The following is a 25,214-nucleotide window of genomic DNA, read 5'->3' on the forward strand; positions in this document are numbered from 1 at the left end:
GTCCCAGTCACGTCCTTTGCAGGGTGGACTGGAACTGCGGTGAGCTACGCACCGTCAACAACAGCAAGGCATACACCTACACGGTGATGCTCAATTGAAATGCTTGATATATATACCGGTGAGCTACGCACCGTCATCAACAGCACAGATTTTCCAATGGAAGCCAGTGGATCACACGCTTGAGGAACTCAGGCGTGCCGTGGGTTTCGTACTGATTTTGACAGATCGCGACGGCCGGTCAAAGTTCTGGAGCACTCCAACTCCAGATGAGCTCGTGAGACTGGGTCATCAAAATGCTCAAGGTAATGAACGAGGTTGACTTTGACGCTGTTTATCTTTTTTCCGCCATTCGTGCCCAAGGCGTTATGCGCCGAGTGAATCGAACAAACAGATGTACGGATCTGAAGTGATGGTAAGTAGCAGTAGCTTATGTGTTATCATCATGATAGTCGCGGCATTGCAGGCTACACTTGGACCTACAAATAAACGACAGGAAGGCTGTAAAATGTACGAGTAGCGTCTTATCAATAGCAGAACCTGATTATTTGATCAATTTCCGATTCTTCAGGCCGTCATGGTTAAACGACGGGCACGACGGATCGGCCCTTGTTAAGGCCCTATTCGCCTAAGTCCCAGGTCCACCACCACCACCAACAAACAAGCCGGTGGGTGGGTAGACTCTAATATTCCCTTCCCCGTTTTCGGTATCTAGGGACGCCGGGAACGCTGCATTTTCCTCGGGGCTTTGTTAAGACCGTTCGTCAAGTAATATCCTGGATTTGAAGTTGGGACAGAAGAATATATCTCCTCTGGCAGTCTCAGGGTGTGTTTGTCAATGTCGATAGTGGTTTAGGCGGTATGTCACAAGGCTTCAAGGGGAAAAGTCTTGTTACGCTACCTCCACCCTCTTATCATTGACTGGTAGCGACAGAGAAGAAACCCGATCTGAGCACATCTTTCGATACCCGTCTAGCTGGCTGGCAAGTCTGAAACATCAAAGCGAAATACAGCGAGCGGTGCAAGACACTGTTTGGTCCAAAGGTAAAGCTCATCTCTATCGGCGTCTTGTCTACAAAGATCAGAGTCGGTAACAGCTTCAGAAGCAGCATAAAAATGAATCATCAAGAGATTGGCCCTCCAGTCACGGCTGGTCCAGGCTCACGGCCGTCCCGGGTCACTTTGACAGGGACAACCGTGGTGCTTGAACCACTGTTGCCATCCCACGCCAGTCATCTCTACGACATGGTCAAGGGCGAGAACAATAACCGTCTCTGGACATATCTGTTCGACGACCCCTACGAGTCACTGGCGGCCTTTGAAGCTGCCGTGACGGCAAAGTCTCAATCGGAGGATCCCCTGTTCTTCGCCGTCGTGGACCAGCGAACCGCCAAACCCATTGGTTGGGTAAGCCTCATGCGCATCGACACCCGACACCGCGTCGTCGAAGTCGGCAACATCCTCTTCTCGCCGCGGTTGCAGCGGACAAGGGCCGCCACGGAAGCCGTGTATCTCCTGGCCAGGTATGTCTTTGAGACGCTGCACTATCGCCGATACGAGTGGAAATGCGACAACCTCAACACGCCGTCAAAAAGAGCGGCGGTGCGCTTTGGGTTCACCTTCGAGGGCGTCTTTAGAAAACACATGGTGTATAAAGAGAGATCTCGAGACACGTGTTGGTTCTCCATGATTGAGGATGACTGGTTTCAGCGAGGTGTCAAGCAAGGATTTGAGGGGTGGTTGGATGACGGCAATTTCGATGACAGTGGCAAGCAGAGGAGGAGACTGGAGGATGTTCGAGGGGAGTTGGAGGGCCAGAAGGGTCCTGTTTGTTGTACGGGAGTTTGAATGGCGCTGGGCGGCTGAATGGGTGAGAGAGAGAGAGACAAAGAGCAAAGGGTGTGGCAGCCAGCGCCTATTGAGTTGGGGTTGTGCCATTAGCAGAGGGCGACCATTCACTTATTGAGGGGATAGACAATAGTAAAGTACTATTCAGGTGTAGGCTTGTTGTATAGCTATTATGTGAGTGAGTGAGTGTCTGTATCAATGGGTGAAAATGGGTGGTTGGGTGTGGTATAGCCCTGAGCAGCCTTGATTGTTGTTTTGCACCCTAGGGACCATTTGTTCTTTTGTTGTTTTTCGTCTTTCTCTTTTTTTTTTCCCCCTCGTCCTCCTTCTTCAGCTGCAGCAGCATCTGTCGGATGTCTCTTGAACATCACACCTGAAGACGTGGTCGAGTGGCAATCGGTGGTGGTGAATCGATTCAGCCCAGCAGTGGCACGGTATCACACTAAGCCTATTTGGGAAGGAACCCGCACAGGATTTAGAGCCACTTCTTTCGACCTTCTCGTCCCTGTTGCTTGTGGCTGCTACCAAAATCATCCTGTCGAACCATTGCCCTCCTCCGGGCTCATCAAATCCCATTCATCTTCTCAAGCATCAGGAAGCACGTTGGTCACCCCTTTCACCTGTCTGCTTTCTCCCTTTCCCCCGCCCGCGCCGTGGCCTTTGCTGGTCAAACGGCCATGTCCCTCAGGAATCTCCCTCAACTTCCGGCAGTTCCTTCCATGAGACTCAACATCGCCCGGACTCGCTCAAAGACTTCGGCTTCTGCTTCTGCTTCTCTGGCAGACTCGGCGACCCCCAGTCCCACCCAGTCGACGCACGAAACCTGCACGTCTGCTGGGGGTGCCACGTCGGTGAGCGACCCTGATGATTACGCTGACACCCTGGCCGCCAAACCCGTGTCATCAGCAACCATGAGGTCCAAATCCAACCCCACAACCACAAACACCACTACTCCCGCCTCGGCTGATCGACGCAGTTCTCGTGGTCGACGAGCTTCTAGCCGTGTGCGCAAGCCGACTGCCAAAGCGCAAGCTCTAGGTAGCACTAAAAGGTTCTCGCCGCCACCGTCGGATACGATTATAATAGGTCGGTTATCTCCAAAGCCCACACCATCTTCCAGCAAGGAGCCATTGTCGAAATCTCCTGTGCCCAAAGAGACGCCTGAGAAGGCCCAACCACCCCCAAAGGTGCTGCAGACCCCATCGGCAGCAAATGTCAATGGAACCAAAACCCCGTCTCCCACTAAAGTCGCGGGCCGAGAGGTACCAGTTTCTGCTGTCGACACCCCTTCTCGGCGGACCTCCCAGAGGGAACGCAAACCCACCGCAAAGGTATTGTCAGAAACTGTGGTATCTCAGAAGCGTCCCGCTACCGACGAAGCCCAGGACGCTCCTCCCCGCAAATCCGCCAGACTCTCCCACTCGGCTGCTAGAGTCCCATCAAAGCTCCGATACTCTATCTCGGCTGAGAACAGTGAAGTGGATGATGTCGTCGAGGTCGAGCAGGCTCCTGAACCCGACGATACTTCCACCGAGAAATCCAAAATTGTCGTCTTAAAGTCCAAGCGACTAGCCGAAGTCTTTGGCCCTCCGCCAAAGCCAACGCCAAAGCCAAAGCTAAAGCCGGAAAGCAGCTCTCCTTCATCCAAGAGAAAATCAAAACGGAGGTCTCAACGCCTCATTGCCAATCGTGAGGAACCTGTTGCAAAGCCTGATCCAGATCCTCTCGAAATACCTGGTTCGTGCGATCTGTCTTGCCTTTCTCCGTCGTCCCGGCTACTGGCATTTGCAGAAATTGCCTTGCAGATGCCCGATGGGGAAGACGAGAATGAAGAAACCGTTCCCGGGAGTGTTTATGACTGGCGTATGTACACGCAGGTTTGGTGTCAGTGTGAGAAAGACGAGGACGCCCATTCTGATCGCACAGACTCGGTCGAGCTTGCACGAGCATTGATGCCAAACCCGGTCTCTTCAGGCACAATCTTTGACCCGATTGATCTAACCTCGTCAAATCCTCTCGAACCTGAATTGCTGTCGGCGCCTGTCAACACTATCCTCCGTGCAACGGACGCAGAAAGACTCTCTCAGCTCTACACTCCACCCAGCCACAACTCAAGCCAAACACCAAACGGCACTCCGGCACCAAGTGGCATGGGAACTCGGAATGATTATGGGGCTGGTGCCTCTTATCGACCCTCCGAGACCTATTCACCCGTCTATGAAGCGCCGAATCACAACGTGGTTTCCATACCTCACTCTGCGGCAACGAGACGAACATATGAGGATCGACTCAGGGATGATCACAACGCCCTGACCGACATCCGCAAGAGGGCGGCTGCCCGCGGGATATCGTGGAGTTTTAATATGACGTTCGACGATATCCACGCACTGATTATGGAAGCGGAAGAGCGGGAACAACAATTGCAACAACGAGTACAATATCAGCAGAAGGCCATGAGTCCACCACAGAATGTGATTGACCGTGCGTACGGACCCTCTGGTTCACAGCCTTCGCCCGCGCCTGGCGGATTTGGGGTGCTCTTGCCTCCAAGAACATCACACCGGGGACGAAGAGCTACGTTCGGTCCATTGGGTCCATCGAAGCGCAAGAGTAGTCTTGCAGCTCCTGTCGTCGCCAATGGAGCGGCTGAGGTGGTCCAAGAGCGACTGACGCCGAAGACTACGCACAGTAACATCAGCTTTGTCGAAGAAAACACATCACCGAAGCCTTTGGGAGACCGTCGACCTTCATCGTCGACTCGACCGAAGAGTTCCAGGTTTCGAGTGGATCCGAGGGGATTGCGAGGAGAATCTCCCGGACCAGGAACTATCATCAACATGAATGAGAAACTTGAAGCGGCCGAATACATGAGGCAGGCAGCGGAACGTGACAACCGTGGAAGGGCTTTGAGAGGGTTTGAGGGATATCAGAAGCGCGAGGAAGAAGAAAGAAAAGAGGGTTGGCCGAGAAGAGCAGCAGAGAGTCACAGATTGAATGGACATGGACACCATCGGGTTTGAACACTGGCGGGTTTACTGGCGGAGAGTCGAGCTGGTCGCTGGGGTATTACTACTATAGAGCATAGCGTCGGGTGGCATCAGGGCCTCGTGGAGACGATTTTCGACCACATCTTGTACACCAAGCATTTCATTGAGTTTTGTTTGTTTGAGGAGGGACTGGCAACAGCAACATGGCAACAAAAAACATTCCATAGACAATTATTCACCTATGGGACCATGGGGGAGTTTTTATGGTGAGGTATTGGAAACCTGGCGAGGTATTCATCAAACCACCCAAGATAATCACTTTTACATCGACCGACATGGCACGATATCCTATTATGTTGTAGGGTATTTATTGTCATGTTTGCGGCAAGAAAGCTACGAGGAAACACCGAGTATTTGTGGGAAGGACGCGGGAAGAAGTACGTTTAAGAAAAGTGAACTTGTGTGAAGTACTGGTAAGAGAGTGCTCGTGAGAGGACTGGTAAGAAGTAAGAGGTGTTTTCTACCTGCAAGTACATGATGTTCTGGGACACAAGACCAGACCAGACCAGACCAGACCAGATCAGATCAGATCAGATCAGACGGGACGAAGCCGGACAAGATGAAGCGAAGACGAGGACGAAGACGTTTGAGCTTCCCCCCGGATGTAGCGTTCACATTGGCCCCCCCAGTAGCTCCGTGGCTGCGTGGCCGCCGGCCCCTGAGTTTCCAAGTTGTTGGGCTCCCCCACCCACTTTGTCCACTTTGGTGAGAAAAGTAATAACAGGTAATCTCCATAGCGCGTTCTCGTCTATGAAGCGCGTCTCGCTTTGCAGTAATTACTCGGTACTTGTGTGCGTACGTGTGTATACATACATACGAGTATAGGTGGCATTGTTGTTGATTATTGGCATTGGATACTGTGTCGTCACACACGTATCGAGTACGGGGTGCCGAGTACTCGTCGTGTTAACTGAACAGTGGACTGTTTCTTCCGGGAATATCACCAAGGCTTTGGTTTCGGGAGTAGACAGACAAACAGACACTGGTTGGATTACTACAGCTATTCGTGGTCATCAAGGACAAGATCAAGTGCAAGTACAAGTACAAGTTTGTTGGTCAACCGGACACGCAACAATGGCAGAGGGACAAGTCCAAGTCCAAGGAGTGACGACGACGACAAAGAAACGGGGTCGGCCGGCCAAGAAACAAAGCCTTGATGATGAGGGAGTGGTGTTGTTGCAACAGCGGGAGAGCAAGACAGATGGCGCTGAGATCGAGATGGTTCAGGCCCTAAAACCGAAATCTCGAGGGAGGCCGAGTTCGTCAGCAGCGACGACGGCGTCAAAGACGTCTTCTCTGGCAGCGTCGGCGAGGTCGGGGAGAGCGAAGCAAGTTCCTACTACTGCTACTGCTGGTGCTGGTGCTGGTGGTGCCGCCGTCGAGGAGGAAGTGGTTGGTACCGTGTCCTCAGGAAGAGGGTCGGCGTCGGCCAAGAGGAAACCATCGGCTACTGCTGCTGCTGCTGCTGGTGTCAAGACTCCAGATGCTGCTCCCTCCAAGGCTCGCAAGTCTCCCGCAGCAAAGGTTTCTTCTAGCCAACCCGACACAGCGAGCTCTACCTCTACCTCTGGCTTGGCGACAGTGACGACGACAACAGTGGCGGAGAAAAAGACCAAGGCAAAAGCCGCAGCCAAAAAAGCAGAAACGGAAATCTCGTCACAAAAGACCTCGCAACAACCCGGCACGCCTCGCCTGTCAACCTCGACCTTGACCTCCAAGATCCTGGGCCACGCCAAAGCATTTTCCGAGAAATCGAGTCAGCTCCAGCGAGATATTTTACAACTTGTCAACGAGAGAGAAGCTCGGCATTTATCGTCGCGGGACATTGAAGCAGAGATACTTGAGATATCATCATCTATCCGTTCTGAGGCGGACGCAATATCCCCAGTACCAGCACCAGCGCCAGCTCTCGAGACTATTTCGACCGGCCATCGAGACTCGATAGGCGGGACATCGAGCATGCTGACTACGGCAAGCGCAGCATCGAACATGTATCACAATACCACTCTGACGAGTGACGCCGCCCATGTATTTCCCACCCAGACAATCGCCTCGTTCAGCCAACAACAACCACAACACTTCTACCCACCGCCCTCGGTCCTGTCCTCCCCCGTCGCCACCCCCCAAACCCAGCACCAAGTCCGCGGGTACTCGTCGACAAAAGCCCTGCCCATGTCCACCACCATCGCCCTCGCAGCCCGTCAGCAAAACAACCCCAACCCAAGTGGCGGCTCGAGACCGTCCATGCCACCACGCCCGACGATCCCTCCCGAGGTGCCCAACGCGCCGAAACTGACCGAGTTGCCGCTCGAGCAGTTGAAGAAGGATCCCCGGTACAGAAAGGCGTCCACGCGGTATACGACTTTTGTCGTGGCGCTGCCGTTTGCGATTGTCAGCAGTTATTTCCTGTGGGAGAGGTGTAAGTGCCCCCCCCCCCTTCTCCTTTCTTGGTTCATGGCATGAACTAATACTCCCAAACCACCTTCATCTATTCTTCCTCCTCCTCCCTCTTCCGTCCTTTACTCCTGTTCCAGATTTTGCCCACTCGTATCTATGTATATTGGCTAATGTACGCCGCCATTCCTTCGGGTTTGGTGGGTTGATTCGACAGATCGCGAACACCAGGAGTACTTGCAAAAAGTCCGTGAGGCCCGAGCTAGGGCGGCTTCGGGAATAGATGGATCGACCTCGATAGACAGAACAGAATGATCGAGGATAAGGAAGGTCGAGCAAGGCCTTGGTAGGCGCCGGATCAGACGGCGAGACCGGTTGGCAATGCAATTGCCTCGACTTGAACTCGATTTGAGGGGAGATGTGGCTGCGCGCTCTGCGCCGTCTTCGAGGCCCAGAGAGCCCATCTATTGAGAGCCTACTACCTCGTACAACAGAGTGCGCTGGGCGGATAGCGAGAGACATTCTTGCTTCCTTGCTTGCTAGCCAGAGGTTGAAACCAACTAAGACCCCCTACCGGTTATGTGCTCTCATGCCTCTACATCTTACATATTTTACATCTTACATATCTACGAGACGAGACGAGACGATATTTTCGAGAAATCGGAATCTGGACAAAAACACGAAACACTGCTGTTATCCACCACGCTCTGAGCCTCCATCACTGATGGATCGAATTTATTACCCTCCCTCCCCCCCCCCAAAAAACAAGATGGGAAGAGACGACGAAGACGATGGTCGAATGGAGGTCGAGTTGAATTGAACCGAACGGGAGGGAAGGTGGGACGTCATGAAAAGATGTATGAAAGATATATACATATATGTATATATGGAATGGACTCTTGGGAAACGGGGACGGATTTGGGAATAGGGAATAAATAGTCAATCGAGTCCCTCGATATATTGGAATCATGAAAAATGTCTCGACTCACTCACTTGACTCGGATCACTCATTCACTCACTCATAGGTCGCGAAATCGCTATATACCTAGCTAGCTCATGGCCACAGGTAGCGTGTGGTTTAACTGGCAAGTACTTGGAATGGACGTCTCGTTGGGAATTTATCATGCATCCGGCGAAGTTGGCTCATGACCTTTAGGTTCTCACAACGAACGAATGGACGAGGGGACGAGTGGAAAAAGACGACCGTCACCACAATCGCGAATGGACTTTGGTATCAATAGTGTCAATGGGGGGAAATCTATTCCACGCCACGCTCCCGCTCTTGATCACCAGGATGTGATTCCGTCCAGGCTAGGTAGACCTCGTCGCTGACACGGACTCGGACCCCCGAACTCCGCTAGATCTCAGGCAATGCAATGCTCGCGCCCTGCTCCCTGTGTCCTTGGTATCATTCATTTCATATCATGTCATTTTCCTCGGACGCTTTTGGTTCTCTGTGTAGAGGAAAACACTAATTCCAAATCCACAATTTTCTCTATTGAGTCACTTCTCCGTCTCTCCCTGTGTCGCAGCCTCCTAGGAAGAGTGCTCGGTCCTTGGGCTGGGCTGGGCTCAGAGTTTGCTCTCAAACGAGCAGGCACCCTCCCACGCATCACCAGCCTCGAGCTTCGTCCAAGAGCTCACGGTACCCGGTTCTATGCACAGATATCTCTTCCACCCGTCCTTGGGTTCAAAGTCACCCATGCCCTTGATCTTGTCTTCCCACCCGTTCCACACCGTCACGTCCGGCAGTGCATCCCGCGTGACCACAAAGGTGTCCTGGCCGTTCTCCGTCACCGTCAAGGGCACGAGGGTGTTGTCTTTCGCATCGCTAGGAGGAGTGTAAACGCGGTCTGTCTCGCCGGTGAAGGAGAGTGAGGAGGATTCTTCGGTAAAGGTCTGGGCGGAGCGGACCTTGTCGACGTAAGGCGAGGATTGGAGGCCGCGGACCGCGGTTTTGTGGATATCCTTTGGGCACAGTTTAGTCACACTCTTGTCCTTACCGTGGGCCACGACTTCGATTTTTGAGATCTTACCTTGACAGCCAGGTAGGTGTGGAACAAAACCTGGAACTCAAACGATTGATCACCCTTGTTCTGCACATGCATTTGGCACTCCAGCTTCCCTTTGCCCAGGGTCACGCTGTACACCAACCCAAAGTCGAAAGGCCACTTCTTCCGCACGCCCTCGTCGAGCATCGACGAACTCAACCCAAAGTCGAGTTTGACACTGTCGTCGGCCTTGCGCCCCAGGGACTCGCTGCTGCTCTTCCCCAGAAATTCCCAGTAGCTGTTCCTTGCAAACCCATGTTGGGGTAGCTGGCCAGTGGCGTGGGATTTCGGGGGAGGCCCAAAGACAGGAAAGACAAGTGGAATACCGCCGCGGATGGGTTTTGAGCCATCCAGTGCTGCGGCAGAGGAGAGGAAGAGTTGCTCGGCACCATTGGACGTCTTCCACGAGGTAACGGTCGCTCCGTAGAGGTAGACTGTCACCGAGTCACCACTGGGTAGCCGAGCTGTGAGCACATTGTCTGAGAGGTCAACAATGGGTTGAGCCATTAGGGGGGACACTGGGATGGAGGTGGGCTTGTTTTTGCGTTCCATGGCCGAAGAGGCGGTGGGGGAGGGGCAGTGGTTAATGAAGAGGATGGGGAGAGCAATCAGCCTTGGAGATGCTCCTCGTTTCGTCCAGGGATGAGAGATTGGTTATGTCACCGTCTGTAGCTGAGAGAACGGAGAAGAGAAATGTGTCCAAAGTGGAAAACGCATCCAGACTTCTGACTTGATCTCGCTCACACATCGACTGCGAGATGAAAAGATGCCCCGGGTGTGAGTTTCGATTGGTTGGCGGGGGGTCACTGCAGCCCGGAACGAGCTATGACGCATTCAGCCTTGCGACAGAGTGGAGACTCGACCGTTTGAGAAGGTAAAGTCACTGACACGATGCTGGTGATTCTGTAATAGCTCGCCACATCTTTCACTGAAACGTGTCTGTACCGAGTACAAATGGGTTCTTCAGCATCAAAGGTCGCTGGTCGAGCCGGAGGAGCTGCAGCTCGCCGTCAATATCCTTCAACGCCTTCCATTGTCAACTCCGCCCCTTCACCTGCCGATCCTGCAAGAAAACCTACTCCCGCAGCCGAAGTGCATCCCAATATAACTGCTGCCCCTCCCGCAGGCGAAAAGACTGAACATGTAGAGCTCGATGCACGAGATCCACAGTTCGGCTCTGCTTTGCGCCGAGTTGGGGTGGCCAGACCTGTGACGGAGAGAAGACCAGACGAAGACACCTTCCCAACCTCGAGCCAACCTATGCATTCCGGACAAAACATCTTCCCATCTGACGCGAACAATCCCGCCATGATGCTTGTCCACGCCAGAAAACGAATCGCTGCCCAATGGGAGTCGGAGCTGGAAAACCAAGGCCGGCCTGGCTTCGCGGGTAGAACGCTGCTGAGCGTAAAAGACATCAAAGAGGCTTTCACATTAAGAGACGAGTTGGGCAAGTCCCCTCAAGAGATAGAAAAACAGATGAGGTTGAAACCGGGAGTGCTTGACCAGTTGGTGGCAAAGGACGTGGTGGCCAATGTTTGAAGAGCTGGCTCAAACCGCACCGTGTCAGGTCAATAGAAGGGGAGGCAGAAGGACAGCTACAACGTTGCGTTGTGATGCGAACAACTGCCTTCTTAGCGGGACAGTTGCGCGCATGGATCAATGAGTCTCAAACTGGTTTTGGTTGAAGGCTCTGCATAGCCATTTCAGTCAAAACAAAACCCCACAATCTCCTGCACCGATGGATGCTCGTCTCGCATGGATCTTCATTCATGCCTCATGGACAGCCAAAGCGATGAGTCAATCACTGACGCATAAACTGCTTCCTGGAAACCATTGTCCCGAAAACCACATCGAAACAGTCTTTTTCTGCCCTCTGTTACGAGCTGCTTTACAGGAGCGCCTAATGGCACAATCCGACCACCTTCGTTAAGGCACCTTTCGAACGTGTTGCAGCGCCCATTGACAGGAGATGTTGGGTGGGGAAAGCGACCAAGAAGTTGCCCACAGAATTGCAAGTAGAACTGCATCTCTAATCACGAGACGCTCTTGGCAATACATTGGGGGCGCCGAAAGTCATATCCCCGATATCACGACGACTGGAAAAGCCGCGCTAAGCAATTCCTCAGCTGCGAAACCGCCAGGAATTGAGGCACCTGGAAAATAACCCTGTCGAGGATGACGAACGTGCCTTTGAAGATCAGTTATTTCAGGGAACAACTGATGGTTTCATTGCAAGCATCTGCGACGCTCCTCGAACGCGGAAGAAGGTGATTTAGAAGACTTGTCCATGCACATGGAGGAGGATAATGTGTCAGATATCGAGATTATAGAATTCAGGCTGTACACAGAACTATTTCCCTATCTCAATCCTAGATATCTTTCTCCTAACGTCACCTAATTCGGCAGAGATGTCTTCCATGTTGACAGATGTATTTACTGTAGTAGATAGCATACCTCTTAACCTCCCATCTCTTGCTTCGCTCGCTATCTACTTCCCAAGGCCGCAATCCCCTCATCGTTCTCGTCTTCCTCTCGGTCTGACTGCTGCTGCCTCGGTCTCACAACTTCCCACCCATGGCTCTCCTCCCAATGCCCTGCTTCGCCTGACCCTGGACGAGATCCTCAATCTCAATCTCACTCGTACACAGGATAAACGTATCTTCCAACGCCGGGACCCGGTACTTCAAGTTCACGGCCTGGTAGTCTTCCGAGGCCAACATGTCGCCGAAGTGCAGTATCGAGGGATAGCTCGCGAGAGCGAATTCGTCCCACTTGCCGCCGGACTGTTCGGGTGGAGTCTGGTGCGTGATGTTGCCGACCAACTTGGCGTTGCCGCCGCGACGGGCGCCGATGGACTCGGCGAAGGCGGCGCCGTATTTTAGGTAGGACGGCTTCATGCCCTGCTTGAAGGCTAGCAGGTTGAGCATGGACAAGGGCGACTTGCCCGCCGTGGTGTGTGAGAACTGTTGGATCCACGACTGCAGGTCCGTGCTGAGTTCGAGCGTCTGGGACGAAGTCCCCAGCCGTGGCTTGTCCAGCGACCCGGTCAGTGCTGGGACCTCCGAGGCGGGCGGGTGCAGCAGTTTATCGTTCCTCTGAGCAAAGTCGTTGGTCAAGCGGCTGGGGATTCCCGTCGAGCATGTCCAGTGGCACACTATCTTCTCCTTCACAGATGGGGGCAGGGCATCAGCGCCCAGGACCATGAGGAGCACATCCCATGGCTTTTTCGGGTGGAGGAGCGGGTCGGCATCGATCTTGGTCGGTCTGATGATCCAGCGAATCACTTTGGAGATTACCAGCGGTTGCAGAGACGAGTTCTTGACACTGCTGAGGAACTCGGGTAGGGCAGTTGAAGGGGAGAGGGAAACGAGATGGATCGTCGCGAGAGGCATCGTCACAACCAATTTGTCCTACGCGCTGTATCAGAGGGGGAGAGGTCCGCGATAGAGAGAAGAAGAGCAGAGAATAGACAATCACGGCGCCTGGAGTGTTAGCAACGCGAGAGGAAGAAGAAGTAAAACCACCTGGGCCATGTCGCAAGTCGGAACCTGTACCTTTGAAAATGCGATTACTCGATCATCCAAACTTTGGAACCTTTTCAGCCTCGGTCCATCAGCCAGAGCGTACACATTTTGGAGAAGCGAAGCCAATTCCGATCAAGGCTATACAAGTGGGGATCCCATCTAATCTTATCAGAGAATCTTTTTCAATTTCTCTCTGCGACTGCTCGAACTGGCAGCGGTTGAGCGCCTTCATCTTGCGGTTATTTCGCCGCACAACCAATATACTCTTGTACTAGAATTCTCGCTTGTGAGAACTCGAATTGAATTCTTGTTTGTTGGCTTACACACCCCGCACAAAAAAAGGACAACAGGGCACAACAGCATCCAACTTTCGTCGCATTCTCATCTGTCCCAATCCCAGCGATGGCCTCTTCAGCAGGCCTGACACCTCTACCTACATCGGTGCACCACTCTACCACCCGCCTGACACACTCCCAAGCACACTCTTTCCTCTCGGAATTCCTCGACCGCGCGGAAAATGACGCCGCATATAGACCGGACAGCACACTGACAGACCGTGGGCCGCAGGCCCTGTCTAGTGGATCGACACCCAACTTGACGCTCAGTCACTTGAAGAGGATCTTGAGCGGGATGGAGGGGAAGCGGATCGGTGGGAGTCTTGGTCTGGAAGAGGAAGCGAAAGGAAAGAGTGAGAATACTGGAGACGACGAAGAGCTCGGAGGATTGGGGGAGTCGGATGAGGGTCAGACACCGCGGAAGAGGGGGAGCCAGAAACGCGCACTGGACGAAGATGAGGAAAACGGGGACCCACAAGCCCCGGGATCCAAGAAGCAGAAACGCAAAATCATCTACTCAAGCAACCAAGAAGGCGTCGAGGACCCGCAAGTTGGCGCTGAGGTTGAGGCCGAGACGGCGCTAGATCAAGACCGAGGGGAGGACGACTGGCAAGATGCAGAGACGTATGCGCTCGCCCAGACTGGACTGCGTGAGTACGACACCGCCAAAGACGAACCTCAACTTGAACTCGAGGTGGAAAACATCGACGGTGAGCGGGACTCGGAAGAACCAGAAGCTGTAGAACGCGACGATTCCAATGCAGCTGAGCAGCTGATGCAGACAACAGCAAGGAAACGTAAGCAGCGAGAAGTCGACGAAGATGCAGATGCAGATCGTGGAGCACAGAAGGCGAACAAAAAGAAAGCAAAGGACACAGGCACAGCCAAGCCAACGGCGACGGCGACGAAAAGCAACCAAGAGGTGAGCAAAGAGGAGAGAAGGAAAATGAAGAAGATGCGGCGGAAGGATGAGAAGAAGGAGAGACAACGGGAGAGGGAAGAGAAGAATAAGAATCGGTAGAACCAGGTAGTGGCTGAGATGGACAATCGGGTTGGTTTCGAGAACATACTCGGCCTGCTATACGAGCTGGGACATCGAAGACGACGAGTCCTATGGGATCTATTCTCAAAATCCCCTATATCCTTTCAGCTCTCCTTCCAAGACACATGTTGTTCAGAGAAGCGGATGCTTAGGCATATGAGCTCGCACAGACCTCGAAATACAATAGAAGGTCTCCTCCGTCCTCTTGATATGGAGGCACACGAAGCAAAAGCAATGAGAATGATGTTGATGTACATTGTGGCCATGGCTTATGAACCCACATTCCCGAAAGTACTTGATCAGCTCACATAATATCCAGACAGGTGCAGCAAAGTTGACAAGAATGTCGCCGCGCTCATGGAAAGGCAAGACGTTGTTCTCACACGCTCCAAGCAGCTCACTCAATATGAACCCTTTCACCTGGTCTTCTTTCCCTCTCTCCCACTGCTTTGCCTTTTTACCGTGGGGCTGGAAGCTTCGCTCTCTTTCTTCTCGCGCTCTGCCTTCTCCTTGGCCTCGAACTCTCTCATGGCATTTTCGTCTGCCCGGTCTGCATACCATTGACCGAACTGCAACACCAACACTCCCACAAGTACCAGCGCCAGGATGGTATTACTGGCAGCCAACACCTTCAGGTTGTCCTCGCGTCCAAGAACGCTGTCGCCCGAGGTTACATCATATCCGCCTGAATTCACTTCATCAAGCTCATCCTGTGATAACTTTTCCATGCCTAAACCGTAGGTGCCATCATTGACAATCCTCAACCCCTTGACGATGTTCGCAATATACACAATCACCGCAACCATGTACAACACCAAACTGCCACCATCAAAGAGCAGGTTCGATTCGCTGGGTTTGTAAAGCTTAATAACAAGGCCCAAGATGCCAACGCCCAGCATTATGTGTAGAATGCGCACAATCAGATTCGGCGCATTGTGGAGAAGTTTCAGGTGTGCTTCGATGGCGTCAAAGTGAGAGGGTGGTGTGGGCAGGGAGGACCATAGAAGTGGGTAGTCGTAAGGGAAAAGAGAAAAGACGATGCCCAGGAAGAAGGAGACCGCTGCGTCACCAACATGTCAGCGCTCTCAAAGCGACCTGCGCCGGGGGAAAATTTAGATTGGTCTTACGGCAGATGATGAGGAAAGTCGCAAACGAGACCGATGGCATCTTGGTGAACTGGTGGTCGCAAACTCGGACCAGTCGCACGGCAGGTGAAGACGAATGAAGGGTTGAAGTTCAGTACAGGTTGAAAGCGGAACAGCCCAGCTGCCACTATGGTAGACACGCTGTCACGGTGTGTGTGAGCTGGTAATATTCGTTGCTGTGTTTCAATGCGACGGAGCGGTAGAAGATGCGTGTCAATCTGTGGAACAGAGGGAAGACGATATGAGAAGAAACGCAGTTGAACGTGCTCCAAGGCCACAGATTTATGCAGATATAGTCAAACGGAGAGCTGCGGCGGATTAGGAAGCAAGCGCACAGGTCGCACAGGAAATGCTCGACGATCAAATCTACTGCAGGATGATGTTGCATTTACTTTCTCGACAAACCGTAGTGAGCGATAACGATAAGGCTGCCCAGCCGGATGACTTGTTTCTCCGAAGTCCGATGGGTCTTTGTCTTTCAATGACTTCCTCCATGACCACGCGACGTCGATATTTGACAGTAACGACCTCAATCTACGTGCTGTTAGCCCTGCCTATGCCTTGGGTACCTCCCATGGCAGGGGCTGGGACCATGATTCGCCTGTCATCAACAAGCTGACCCAGGGTTTCTACCCTCTTTGTTCTGCCCACCAATTGGAAAGCTCCACGCAGCAAGGTGTACTCGGTAAGGCTATCAAGGCTATGTGAACGTACCGTTGAGGCTGAGGCGAGTCGAACCTCGTTTCCCGTCTCAGCCTGATTTGCATTTCTTTCCTCCTCCCACCCCTCTCCCTCTTGCTGTTAGATTGAAGCCATACATGCTTTGTTTCAAACGCCGAACTTAATATGGAAGCTGTAGGATTTGCTGCATCTCTGTTGACTCTGGCGTCTACCATCATCCAAGTCTCCACGGTCATAAGAGACTTGAGAAGGAACTACGGCGAATGTCCCCAGGCATTGATAAACCTAGCATCCGCCGTGGACGAGCTCGAACGCCTCATTACTTACGTCAAAAGCGTCGACGAGACGCGCCTCAAAGACCATGGAGATCTTGACAAGAGGCTTTTCGGAGACTCCGAGGCTTTGGTGGATAAATGCAGGCAGGATCTATCTGCAATTCAACAAAAGTTGGGCCAACTCAGTCGTCCTGCAGAAAAGGGGTTTCGAACAAGACTGCAGAAAGCCCTGAAGAGGCTGAATCATGACCGTGACATCGATAATTGGTGGCATCAAGTCTTGCACTATAACCAACTTTTCTCTGGCCTCTTGACGAGAATTGCGATGTACGGCTGCAGACTGAACAAGGTCCATGACATTCTCTGACGCATGCGATAGGAACGAAAATCGCCTCAACTCGAATAACCGTATTGGATCACTCGAAGATACAGCCATGGCACAATTTGCTCAAGTTTCTTCTCATCTGGATGACGTCCAGTCGTTCACAGCACTACTGCCTTCAATCCACATGAACCTCCAATCCCAAAGGACAGTTGCGGATCGTATTGCAGGAAATCAGGAGGCGGAAGGCCAAAGGATCCGTGCTATCCAGCAGGCTCTATCGCAACATGCTGTCGATTCTCTCCAACATCGTCAAACGGCTCTTACAGCATTTTCCGATATTCACTCAAAGCTTGACGACCTACGAGGAAATGTAGCACAAACATTGCGCATGTCACGACAGGACCAGAATATATTGAGTGATATCTGTGTAGGTATTAAAGAGTTGCAACGTAACGTGAACGACCTCGACTGGAAGTTCTCGAGATGCGAGAATGCCGAACAGAATACGACAGCGCGACAAGCCTCATCTTCGATCCTCCAGATGAACGATACTTTTGCAGCCAGCTTTCTTCGCCTCATCCAATTGACCGAGCAATCCATGAACAAGATATCGTCATTCACACTCAAGGCCACTGTCAAAGATCTAGTGCAGATTTTGGATTACATGAAAACATTGACACAATCAGGCATCTGCCTTCCCGGGTTAGTCAGTGGATGGGTCTCAGATGACCTCGATGTTGTGCGAAGCATCTTCCAGCTGACACAGAGGTTGGAACTTGTAAATCCTGGTGGTCAGTTCATCATATGATTTCATGTCTTCCATGTTGCCATGTGCTAAGCAGAGTCACTAACTCAGCAAAGGATCAGGGGAGAGTTCCTCAGACACGAATGCGGGCAACCCCTTGCAACCACTGAACCTCACCACACCTCCAACGCCGAATGTCCGAACATTGGTAAGGACGCAGTTTATAACCTTGGAAACAGCCATAGGGCGTCTCGATCTACTTCTCAAACTGTCAGAATCATATGCAGGCGATTCTAGTGCCCCAAGGAATACCTCGGAAAGCAGATTTCTTGCCAAAATGTCGCTTCTACCAGGGGCAATTCTTGCACAGAAGACTCTGATTACGTTTCAGTGCGAGCAGCTACGCTGCCTGGGGCAAAGCATTCTGAAGCCAGCGGGCTTGTCATTCAAGGCAATCAGGAAGAGCGGTTCACGAGTATTCCGTATTGCAGAATCTGGTTCTCCGGATGACATGGCAAGGCTCTTTGCGAGTGGAGAAGCTGCAATCACAGACTGCGATCAACGTGGTTGCTCTCTGCTTGGTGTAAGTCAGAAACAAACTGCTGAATATGGCGCTGACGTTGTAAGTATGCTCTGTACAGGATCAATCCAAGGATGGTCAAATTTCTGATCGCCTGCGGCGCAGATGTCGATGCATTCGAACCGCTACTTAAGTGCCGAAAGAAAAGTCTCCGATTTAGTTCTATGTAGGTCAAACTGGGTTCCATAATACCTCCTTGGTCGTTTATCGTCACGACGGCAATTTGGGTTGGGCACTGATATTTCGATCACAGCCCGGTTGCAATGCAGGGAATCCCTCATGCGCATACATCCTCTTCAAAAGTAATCCACCTCTCCGATGAGAACCTGAAAGCTTTAGCACAAGCAGGGGCCGACCTTACATGCAATTTCAGCCACGTACCTCTTCTATTCATATCGTTGTTATTGATGTCGTCGCGGGTGAGTATTATGCTAGACCGAGAGAGGAGAGAATGCTCACTGAAGATAGCAAAGCTTCCAGATGATGCTCGACTATGCGGAGCCGTTCGTGACCCCCAAATCAATAATGGACTTGACGTTTCGTCCTCTGGAGTTATTGATAAAGCTCGGTGTTAGATGGTACTCGGCAGAAACGGCCTCCAAAATCGCGTTCATGATCTCAAGAGGAGCTGATCCGTGCTTCCTCAGCAAAACAGGTGAAAGTTACCTTCATGAGATCCTCATAGCGAGGACCATGTATCCTGGGACGATGTACGAAAGCCTTGTCACCAAAACGCACGATGGGGAGTTGAAAGACATGCTAATGCTCCTGGTCACCGCTGGTGCGGATGTTTTCGCGGTGAACTGTTCAGGGGAGAGTGTTTCAGATGTGGCAATCAAGACAGGACACATTGTTGAATGGAAGGAAACTCTGGAGGAGTGCGGCTACGATGTATCAAACGTTCTCAACCACAGCGACGAGCATGATGAGGTCCCTCGCCAGCACCAGCAGCGCCCTTTACTCACATTCGCCGAGTATCTCCGAGTGAGAAAGTCGAGGCTACTCAACCTCGAGGTTGGAGAGGACGAAACCCCGCAGGAAGTCTACAGAAGATATTACAAAACGGCTGTACCAAAAAATTTGCGCATTAAAGAGATGGACAGCAGCGACAGCGGTGACAGCGAGGAGGAAGAATATGAGGACGACTTTGGCGAGCAAACCGATAGCAACTCTGACGCCGAAAGCTTCCACACGACAATGGAATCGGCCAACGAAGGCACTTGATTGAGCGGAAGAGCATCAGCAATAGGTAATGCTTCCTAGCAAGTCGGTCGTTGTTGATATGGTGTCTGCATGAACGTGGTGGAAAGAATACAGGTCAACCCTAGCACTGCTAGTGCTTCCCAGACTAGAAAGGAGTTACACACAGGCGCAACACACCGAGTACAGACACAACATAGACATATCGCGTCAAAGCGGCAGGGTCTCTACCTTTTTGGCACGGGAGTCTCTCCCAGCCTGCTCAAGTTGGGAGGATGTGTCCATGTCTAAGGAAAAAGCTTTGTTCCCCAGCCACACACCTCTTGCTTGCGATGGCTCTCCGGACCATTCCATCCGGAACGGCGCCACTGCCGTTGAAACCGGGAAAGATAAAAGCAAACACGGCTGCGGTTCGGGAAATGACACGAGTCTCTGCACACTAGATTCCAGCAGTCACACTCTTTTCCAGCATCACAGCGGGGCCAATGTCCGGGAAGTGGATGCGGGTGCAGCATGCGAAGATCTCTCGGCTTGGGCTCAGTGACCCAGGTCACCAGGTCTCCGATCGCCAGCGTGAAATCTGATCAGTCGGGCATCCGGGGGTGACGAGACACTGGCATGGCGTGCAGAAGGCACACCTTGTGCGAGTAAGCACACAAGGAATAATTGAGACCAGGCTTAAAGCACAATGCAGAGCTTGTGCTGTTGGCGAAGGTTTTTGGGAGGGGTGGTGTGGAGTGGTAAGCGCGCTTCAATCGGCTTTTGATATGGTCATCGGGGGAGAAGGGGAAGAAGTTGTCACCTTCAAAGAGGTCATGCAGGCCGCGCCGCTTGTATGCAGAATATCGATAGTTTGGGCGATCTGGCAGCTGGCACGAGGGACTGCGGCAGCCCTTGGCCGCAGTCTGCATGCGTAGAGATATATTCGTTCTGGTCAATAGATACGAATTGTTTATGCGGGTGGGCATGCGTCCAGACTGGTTAAGGCTGGTCACACATGGCTCTACGAGACTAAGTAATTCTGAAGATACGGCCCCCTCCACCTACTATTGGTATGGTGGATTCGAGCGTATGTTCCGCATTGCAGTGGGAGCGATTGGTCGAGGAGTGCGGCACATCCAGACACGCATATCCGTACACCTGTGCAGAGAGCGAGAGAACGAGGGAGCGAGGGACGAAGGGATCCGGTGTCCAGGTGCGCGAGGAAGTGGGGGAAGTGGTTACGAGTGCTCATATGCATACATACACATGTCGGTAGATCCCAATCCAGAGGCGGAGAGGAAACAAGGACAAGTACCAAGTAGTGGCTCGGCTGGGTGGTCGGATGGCTGGATAGATGAGTGCGTGGAAAGGTATCATCTCCCCGAACTAGTCTTTATTGCTTCATGCAGACACACACACCCACACAGTCAAAGGCTTTGATCTTTTAGCTTCTACGAGTACACAGGTGGGGAAGAACGGATTCGGATACGAGTCACCCAGTACGTAGGCACCTGGGCGGCAGGCCTGTCTGTGATGTGATCACTAACCATTCACTTGTTGGATGCCATGCTCGCGCTGCTCGAGATTGATCATCTACGAGGAGCGGCTAATGGCTAATATGCATCGTTTGGTTTCTTCTCACCATCGCTCTCCACTCTGACTTTCACGTCTGGATCTTTTTTACCCCTCTACGACTACGAGTATTGTCCAGGGCGTAAAACCAGCCAATTTCACCAATGCTGCACCATCTCTTTGGGTAAATGATTCTGCTAACTATGTCCTGGTAGGTAGTACTCAACGGTGGCAGGTAGGTGAAAAAAGCCACAATTTAAGCGCCCGCCCCTTCCTTCACTTCCCTTGCCTTACCTTCTTCCCCGGTATCCCCCAGTCCAGGCAAAGTCCGCCGAGGCTCCGATCCTTTTCCCATTCATTACTCTGGGGACTTGGGATGTATCGGCTATTGGCTCAGCGTTGTCCATTTTTGGATTGTGGAGGAGGAGAGGCATGCAGAGGGATGCGTGGAGAGGCACGAAGAGTAGGTAAGTAAGTGAGAAGAAGCAAGGCAAGGGCAATTAAGCAACCTAAAAATAACGATCCGGGTGCCCCCCTCAGTGGTCTGAGCCAATCACACCGTTTTGGAATTGACCGGTGTAAAACAGGTTCAGGTGGGGAGTTTGGAGTGATAGGCCACGAGCGCTCGAGGAGCCGCCGGACCCAGAAAACAAGCCTCCCTCCACTTTTGGATTGAGAGCGAATAAACAATTCTCCTGCCACTAGCGCGGTTCCAGCGTTGCGGTAACAGCGGGGCGGCCGGGCTCCTCCCGTGTCTCACCATCCAATCGACGCGGGTTCGAAGCACGCTAGAAGAAACTCGGGAGTTTTGTCTGGAAATTTACTCGTGTTCCCTCTTCCTCGTAGAGAAGGGTAGGGTACTACCGACTCTGTTGATCCTGGCACACCTTACAGAGGGAGGGTGCGTTGGCAATTTAGAAGAGTCGAAAAGTCAAATCAGGCGAGAAAAGCCAAAAGGAGGTGCACTAACAACTTCTTCGTAAGAGATGGTAGGGAGGGGGTGATGTCAGCGCCCGCCGCCAAACCCGATGTCTCTTTTCTCGCTGCTTTTGTTGTCTCCCCCCTCCCTCCTTTTTCTTGCCGCGTCTCCAGATTCAGAAGGAAACAGGGAAAGATTCGTCTTCCCCCTAATAATGGACCCCGTCGCTCGCTCGCTCTTCACTACCATTGTAGGTACCTTCCGCTGTGATATCTGCGGGCGAGATACTTGTTCATCAACAGCCCCCTGCATAGGGGTTGGGCCAAGGACACCCCAAGGTGGCATAGAGCTTCGAGCCATGTCTTCTTCTGCAGTTGATTATTACCCCTGAGAATCTCCCTGCATCCTCGAGGCAGTCATGTTCACTTGTCTGGGTCACAGATATGTCCCTTTCGTCAGCCTAGATTTGTTTGGTTTGTGGGGGACTTTCCTTCACAAACAAAAGTACAGACGGACATGTCAAAGGAATCCCCTTCTTGGTACAAAGTCGCTTTTCATCACCGCCCCCTCGACTGGCGGACCATCCGTTGAGGCTCGCGGCTATCCTACCAATAGGAATATGAAAACCACCTTTTTCTGGCTGACCCCAACCTAAAGATTTCGTGGATGATGTTATACATAGTATACTCGTACAGAGCTCGATAGCCCCTCCAGTTGCTTCTTCTCAAGGCTTTTCCTACGTAATCCCGTAACCACCCTCAACGAATCGAACTGCTTCCACACCCCAAGCCGCCCAGGTGGATCGGTGATCGAGCAGCAGTCGTGGCCCACTCATATTGCGAGCATTTGGTCATGACTGGCGGCGGCTGGAGATCCTCATGCCACGTTTTCTCCTGAAGCCTATTTTGCGTCCATGGCCCCCGGAAGGCCGCAATGCTGGACGCGCACTGGCCGACAACAATAGACTCGGTACTGTAAACTTTTTCAACATAGTTTCATTTATTGGTTGGTTTGCGTCTTGCTTCCCAAGTGTGCGGGAAAGAACATGGCTTGTTCGGCTTCCGCATCAAGACTCTTGCGAATCTCTGTGAGCCCTTGCCCTGCTCTGACCGCAGAATCCGGCTGCGGAGTCAAAAATGGGTGTCCCACCAAAAATCCTTCAGTGCTTTTCAGAGTTCCGCCTCGTAACCACCCTTCCGAATCGAAAGTCTCGTAAAAACAATCCCAGCAAAGCCTGCCATATCCCATTCGTGCATTGTTTGTAAGATACCAAATGCGTGCTTCAATGTTTCGTCTCAACTCCTCGAGTTCGGTTCGTTGGTTTGCGGTTTCTTAACGCCGAGCACCTTCGCAGAATCATGTAGTGTGGTATCACGTATAATAAAATCGATAGCAAAGTATGTCGTAAAACCCGTGATATTCCTTTTTCCGAGGGCGTCACAGAGATCAATGCGTCTTCAGTGAAACCTCTGCGAAATTCCATTAAAAGTGCCATCACACTATGGCCGATGTGTGAACGACCACGTTATGCGACAGCAGTCGTGGGGGGACTGACTACCGCCGGACTAGAGCTGGCCGATGCAGAAGGGGAACTGATGGCACTTGTCTGTGAATCGATCAGAGTTGAAGGGAAGTCAATAGCCTTGATGCCGGCAAAGTCCTTCGAGCTGGGTGGCGGCGGCATGTCACTGGCGTCGGTTTTGCGTTTCTTTCCCTTGGGTGCCGGGTCGAGGGGCGGCGACCGTTTGTATGTCACTGTCCTCGTCACAACAGATCGAACGTTGACCGACTTTGGACATGCACTCCTTGGCGCCTCGAAATACCGCCGTGTCGCGCTCTCACAATTCCAGTCAGCTGGCGAGAATGGAGAGTAGACGCCGCCAGTGCTCATGCCGCTCATGGCAGTGCGCGGAGAAGGCCCAGCGGTGGATGGAGAAAAGGCTGGAGAATGTGGAATCCGCAGCCGCCTCAGGTGAGTAGGAGTTTTGCGAGCGTACGGAGTCGGTGGGACGGAACTGGATGGCGACTTGTGGCTTTCGCTTTTGCTGGAGGAAAGACTGGAAGACGTAGATGCGTTGGATATCAAGGAGTGTCTGGTGCATGTCGACTCGTCCGACAACGACCTCTGCAGACCGCTGCTCACTGGAGGACTGGCCAGGACAGGAGTCAGAGCCTTGAGGAACTCGGTGTAGGCAACGGGCGGTGTAATGGGAGTGCTCAGACTCGCATTCTCTTGCTTGACCACAGCGGAGACGCATGAAATCGGTGTCGCGACAATCTCGGAGGGGAACGACGCCGTCTTGGGGGTCTGAAGAGGAGGAAGGACTGGTCTGGTTACCGCGGGCATCTTGACGTCGACAACGAGAGAGTCGGTCGTGGAAACCCTTGCTGGTTGATGCTGGCGTGCAATGAAAAGGTAGTCGACGGTCGAGGGCCTGACGGACACCAGCGTAGGGAGGAAAGGATCGTGCCGTGAAGAAGAGAAGGGAGGGAGACAGGCGCACGGGGACGAGCAGGTCAGGCAACGAGGAGAGAAGGGCAATCTATTTCTGGGCGAGGGCAGCTTGCACAGCAGCGCCAACTCTTCTTGCAGTGGTACACAAATCCTGACCAGGATGAGGCCAGCTCTGTCACCGGAGCGTGTCCCAGGTGCAGTAGTCCTGTTGTTCGCCGGGTGGTAGTGAGGGAGCTATGACTGGAGGTCTCGTTGGCGCGTAACAGAAGGGTATCCGTGAAAGGGACTGGCGCGGGAGGGGTTGGTGCGAGGGTTGAATGTTTGGCAAGGAGAGTGGATGACTTGAGGCGCCTGATGACAGTTTGGACGATTGACCCGACTCCAGGTGGGCCGTTCGCAAGAAGTGGGAATGGTTGGATAGAGACGGGTTGAGGCAGAGAGAGAGATGAAAGAGATGGGGAGGCCCGTCACTGGGTGGGCAGATCGATATGGTCGGGCGTTAAAACAGCGAGAGAAGGGACCCTGTTGCCGCCCGGCGGCAAAAAGTGGAGCCGGAGCCGGTGGAGTCCGACAAGGGGAGGCGGAGCGACTGGTAGCGTTGAAGGGGTTGATGGTGTTGATTGGTGCTCGACTCAGCCAGCTCTTTCACTGAGGAGCAATGCTGATTCGATGGGGGGTCCCGGTAGCTGTGACTTGCCAGCAAGACTGCAGCCGACCAGCTGAATGTTTGATTCTCGTTTTTCTGCCTGTGCGTCTTCTCGCCCGTCAATTCTAGTGGTCGGCGTTGTGGTCTTGCGGTCAGCTCGCTGTATTGTGACTTGATAGGGCCGAGCTGAGAGTCCAGATGGCCTTGAGGCTTGCCTGCCGTGTTCCGTGGTAGAAGTTTGTTGTTGACGGTGCTTCTGCAGGAAGCCCACTGTGCCTCACTAAGAAATGGGAGGTCAAGATGGAAAGAGAGTGCAAGGAGGTCAGTGGTCTCTCCCTTCCATCTTGCACTGGGCCTCGATTTTATCTATTACCCTGTCAAGCCGCTGACCACCTGGCCGTCCCAGTTACTCGGGACTGTTGCCAGGCTCGCTGGCTGCTCTACACTT

At 52.6% G+C, this 25,214-nt stretch overlaps 11 protein-coding genes across 11 annotated transcripts; 7 read left to right on the forward strand and 4 right to left on the reverse strand.

Moving 5' to 3' along the window:
• Positions 1–1,113: 1,113 nt before the first annotated feature.
• On the forward strand, positions 1,114–1,845 carry AYO20_06266 (hypothetical protein; the record flags this gene model as incomplete). The annotated part of the gene is made up of 1 exon (XM_022644557.1): positions 1,114–1,845. The coding sequence occupies one exon, from the start codon at positions 1,114–1,116 to the stop codon at positions 1,843–1,845; it is 732 nt and encodes a 243-aa protein (XP_022499435.1).
• A 677-nt stretch (positions 1,846–2,522) lies between these two features.
• Positions 2,523–4,865, forward strand: AYO20_06267 (hypothetical protein; the record flags this gene model as incomplete). Its single annotated transcript, XM_022644558.1, has 1 exon — positions 2,523–4,865. One exon carries the CDS (start codon positions 2,523–2,525, stop codon positions 4,863–4,865), a length of 2,343 nt encoding a protein of 780 aa, XP_022499436.1.
• A 1,101-nt stretch (positions 4,866–5,966) lies between these two features.
• On the forward strand, positions 5,967–7,355 carry AYO20_06268 (hypothetical protein; the record flags this gene model as incomplete). The annotated part of the gene is made up of 1 exon (XM_022644559.1): positions 5,967–7,355. The coding sequence occupies one exon, from the start codon at positions 5,967–5,969 to the stop codon at positions 7,353–7,355; it is 1,389 nt and encodes a 462-aa protein (XP_022499437.1).
• A 1,503-nt stretch (positions 7,356–8,858) lies between these two features.
• Positions 8,859–9,844, reverse strand: AYO20_06269 (hypothetical protein; the record flags this gene model as incomplete). Its single annotated transcript, XM_022644560.1, has 2 exons — positions 8,859–9,254; positions 9,323–9,844. 2 exons carry the CDS (start codon positions 9,842–9,844, stop codon positions 8,859–8,861), a joined length of 918 nt encoding a protein of 305 aa, XP_022499438.1.
• Positions 9,845–10,291: 447 nt separating this feature from the next.
• On the forward strand, positions 10,292–10,879 carry AYO20_06270 (hypothetical protein; the record flags this gene model as incomplete). The annotated part of the gene is made up of 1 exon (XM_022644561.1): positions 10,292–10,879. The coding sequence occupies one exon, from the start codon at positions 10,292–10,294 to the stop codon at positions 10,877–10,879; it is 588 nt and encodes a 195-aa protein (XP_022499439.1).
• Positions 10,880–11,898: 1,019 nt separating this feature from the next.
• On the reverse strand, positions 11,899–12,732 carry AYO20_06271 (hypothetical protein; the record flags this gene model as incomplete). Its single annotated transcript, XM_022644562.1, has 1 exon — positions 11,899–12,732. One exon carries the CDS (start codon positions 12,730–12,732, stop codon positions 11,899–11,901), a length of 834 nt encoding a protein of 277 aa, XP_022499440.1.
• Positions 12,733–13,266: 534 nt separating this feature from the next.
• On the forward strand, positions 13,267–14,220 carry AYO20_06272 (hypothetical protein; the record flags this gene model as incomplete). The annotated part of the gene is made up of 1 exon (XM_022644563.1): positions 13,267–14,220. One exon carries the CDS (start codon positions 13,267–13,269, stop codon positions 14,218–14,220), a length of 954 nt encoding a protein of 317 aa, XP_022499441.1.
• Positions 14,221–14,657: 437 nt separating this feature from the next.
• On the reverse strand, positions 14,658–15,408 carry AYO20_06273 (hypothetical protein; the record flags this gene model as incomplete). Its single annotated transcript, XM_022644564.1, has 2 exons — positions 14,658–15,301; positions 15,369–15,408. 2 exons carry the CDS (start codon positions 15,406–15,408, stop codon positions 14,658–14,660), a joined length of 684 nt encoding a protein of 227 aa, XP_022499442.1.
• Positions 15,409–16,232: 824 nt separating this feature from the next.
• On the forward strand, positions 16,233–17,475 carry AYO20_06274 (hypothetical protein; the record flags this gene model as incomplete). Its single annotated transcript, XM_022644565.1, has 2 exons — positions 16,233–16,669; positions 16,722–17,475. 2 exons carry the CDS (start codon positions 16,233–16,235, stop codon positions 17,473–17,475), a joined length of 1,191 nt encoding a protein of 396 aa, XP_022499443.1.
• A 1,042-nt stretch (positions 17,476–18,517) lies between these two features.
• Positions 18,518–19,216, forward strand: AYO20_06275 (hypothetical protein; the record flags this gene model as incomplete). The annotated part of the gene is made up of 1 exon (XM_022644566.1): positions 18,518–19,216. The coding sequence occupies one exon, from the start codon at positions 18,518–18,520 to the stop codon at positions 19,214–19,216; it is 699 nt and encodes a 232-aa protein (XP_022499444.1).
• Positions 19,217–23,190: 3,974 nt separating this feature from the next.
• On the reverse strand, positions 23,191–24,012 carry AYO20_06276 (hypothetical protein; the record flags this gene model as incomplete). Its single annotated transcript, XM_022644567.1, has 1 exon — positions 23,191–24,012. One exon carries the CDS (start codon positions 24,010–24,012, stop codon positions 23,191–23,193), a length of 822 nt encoding a protein of 273 aa, XP_022499445.1.
• Between the last annotated feature and the right edge of the window lie 1,202 nt (positions 24,013–25,214).

Source organism: Fonsecaea nubica (assembly GCF_001646965.1).
Source record: "Fonsecaea nubica strain CBS 269.64 chromosome Unknown Scaff39, whole genome shotgun sequence".
NCBI lineage: Eukaryota > Fungi > Ascomycota > Eurotiomycetes > Chaetothyriales > Herpotrichiellaceae > Fonsecaea > Fonsecaea nubica.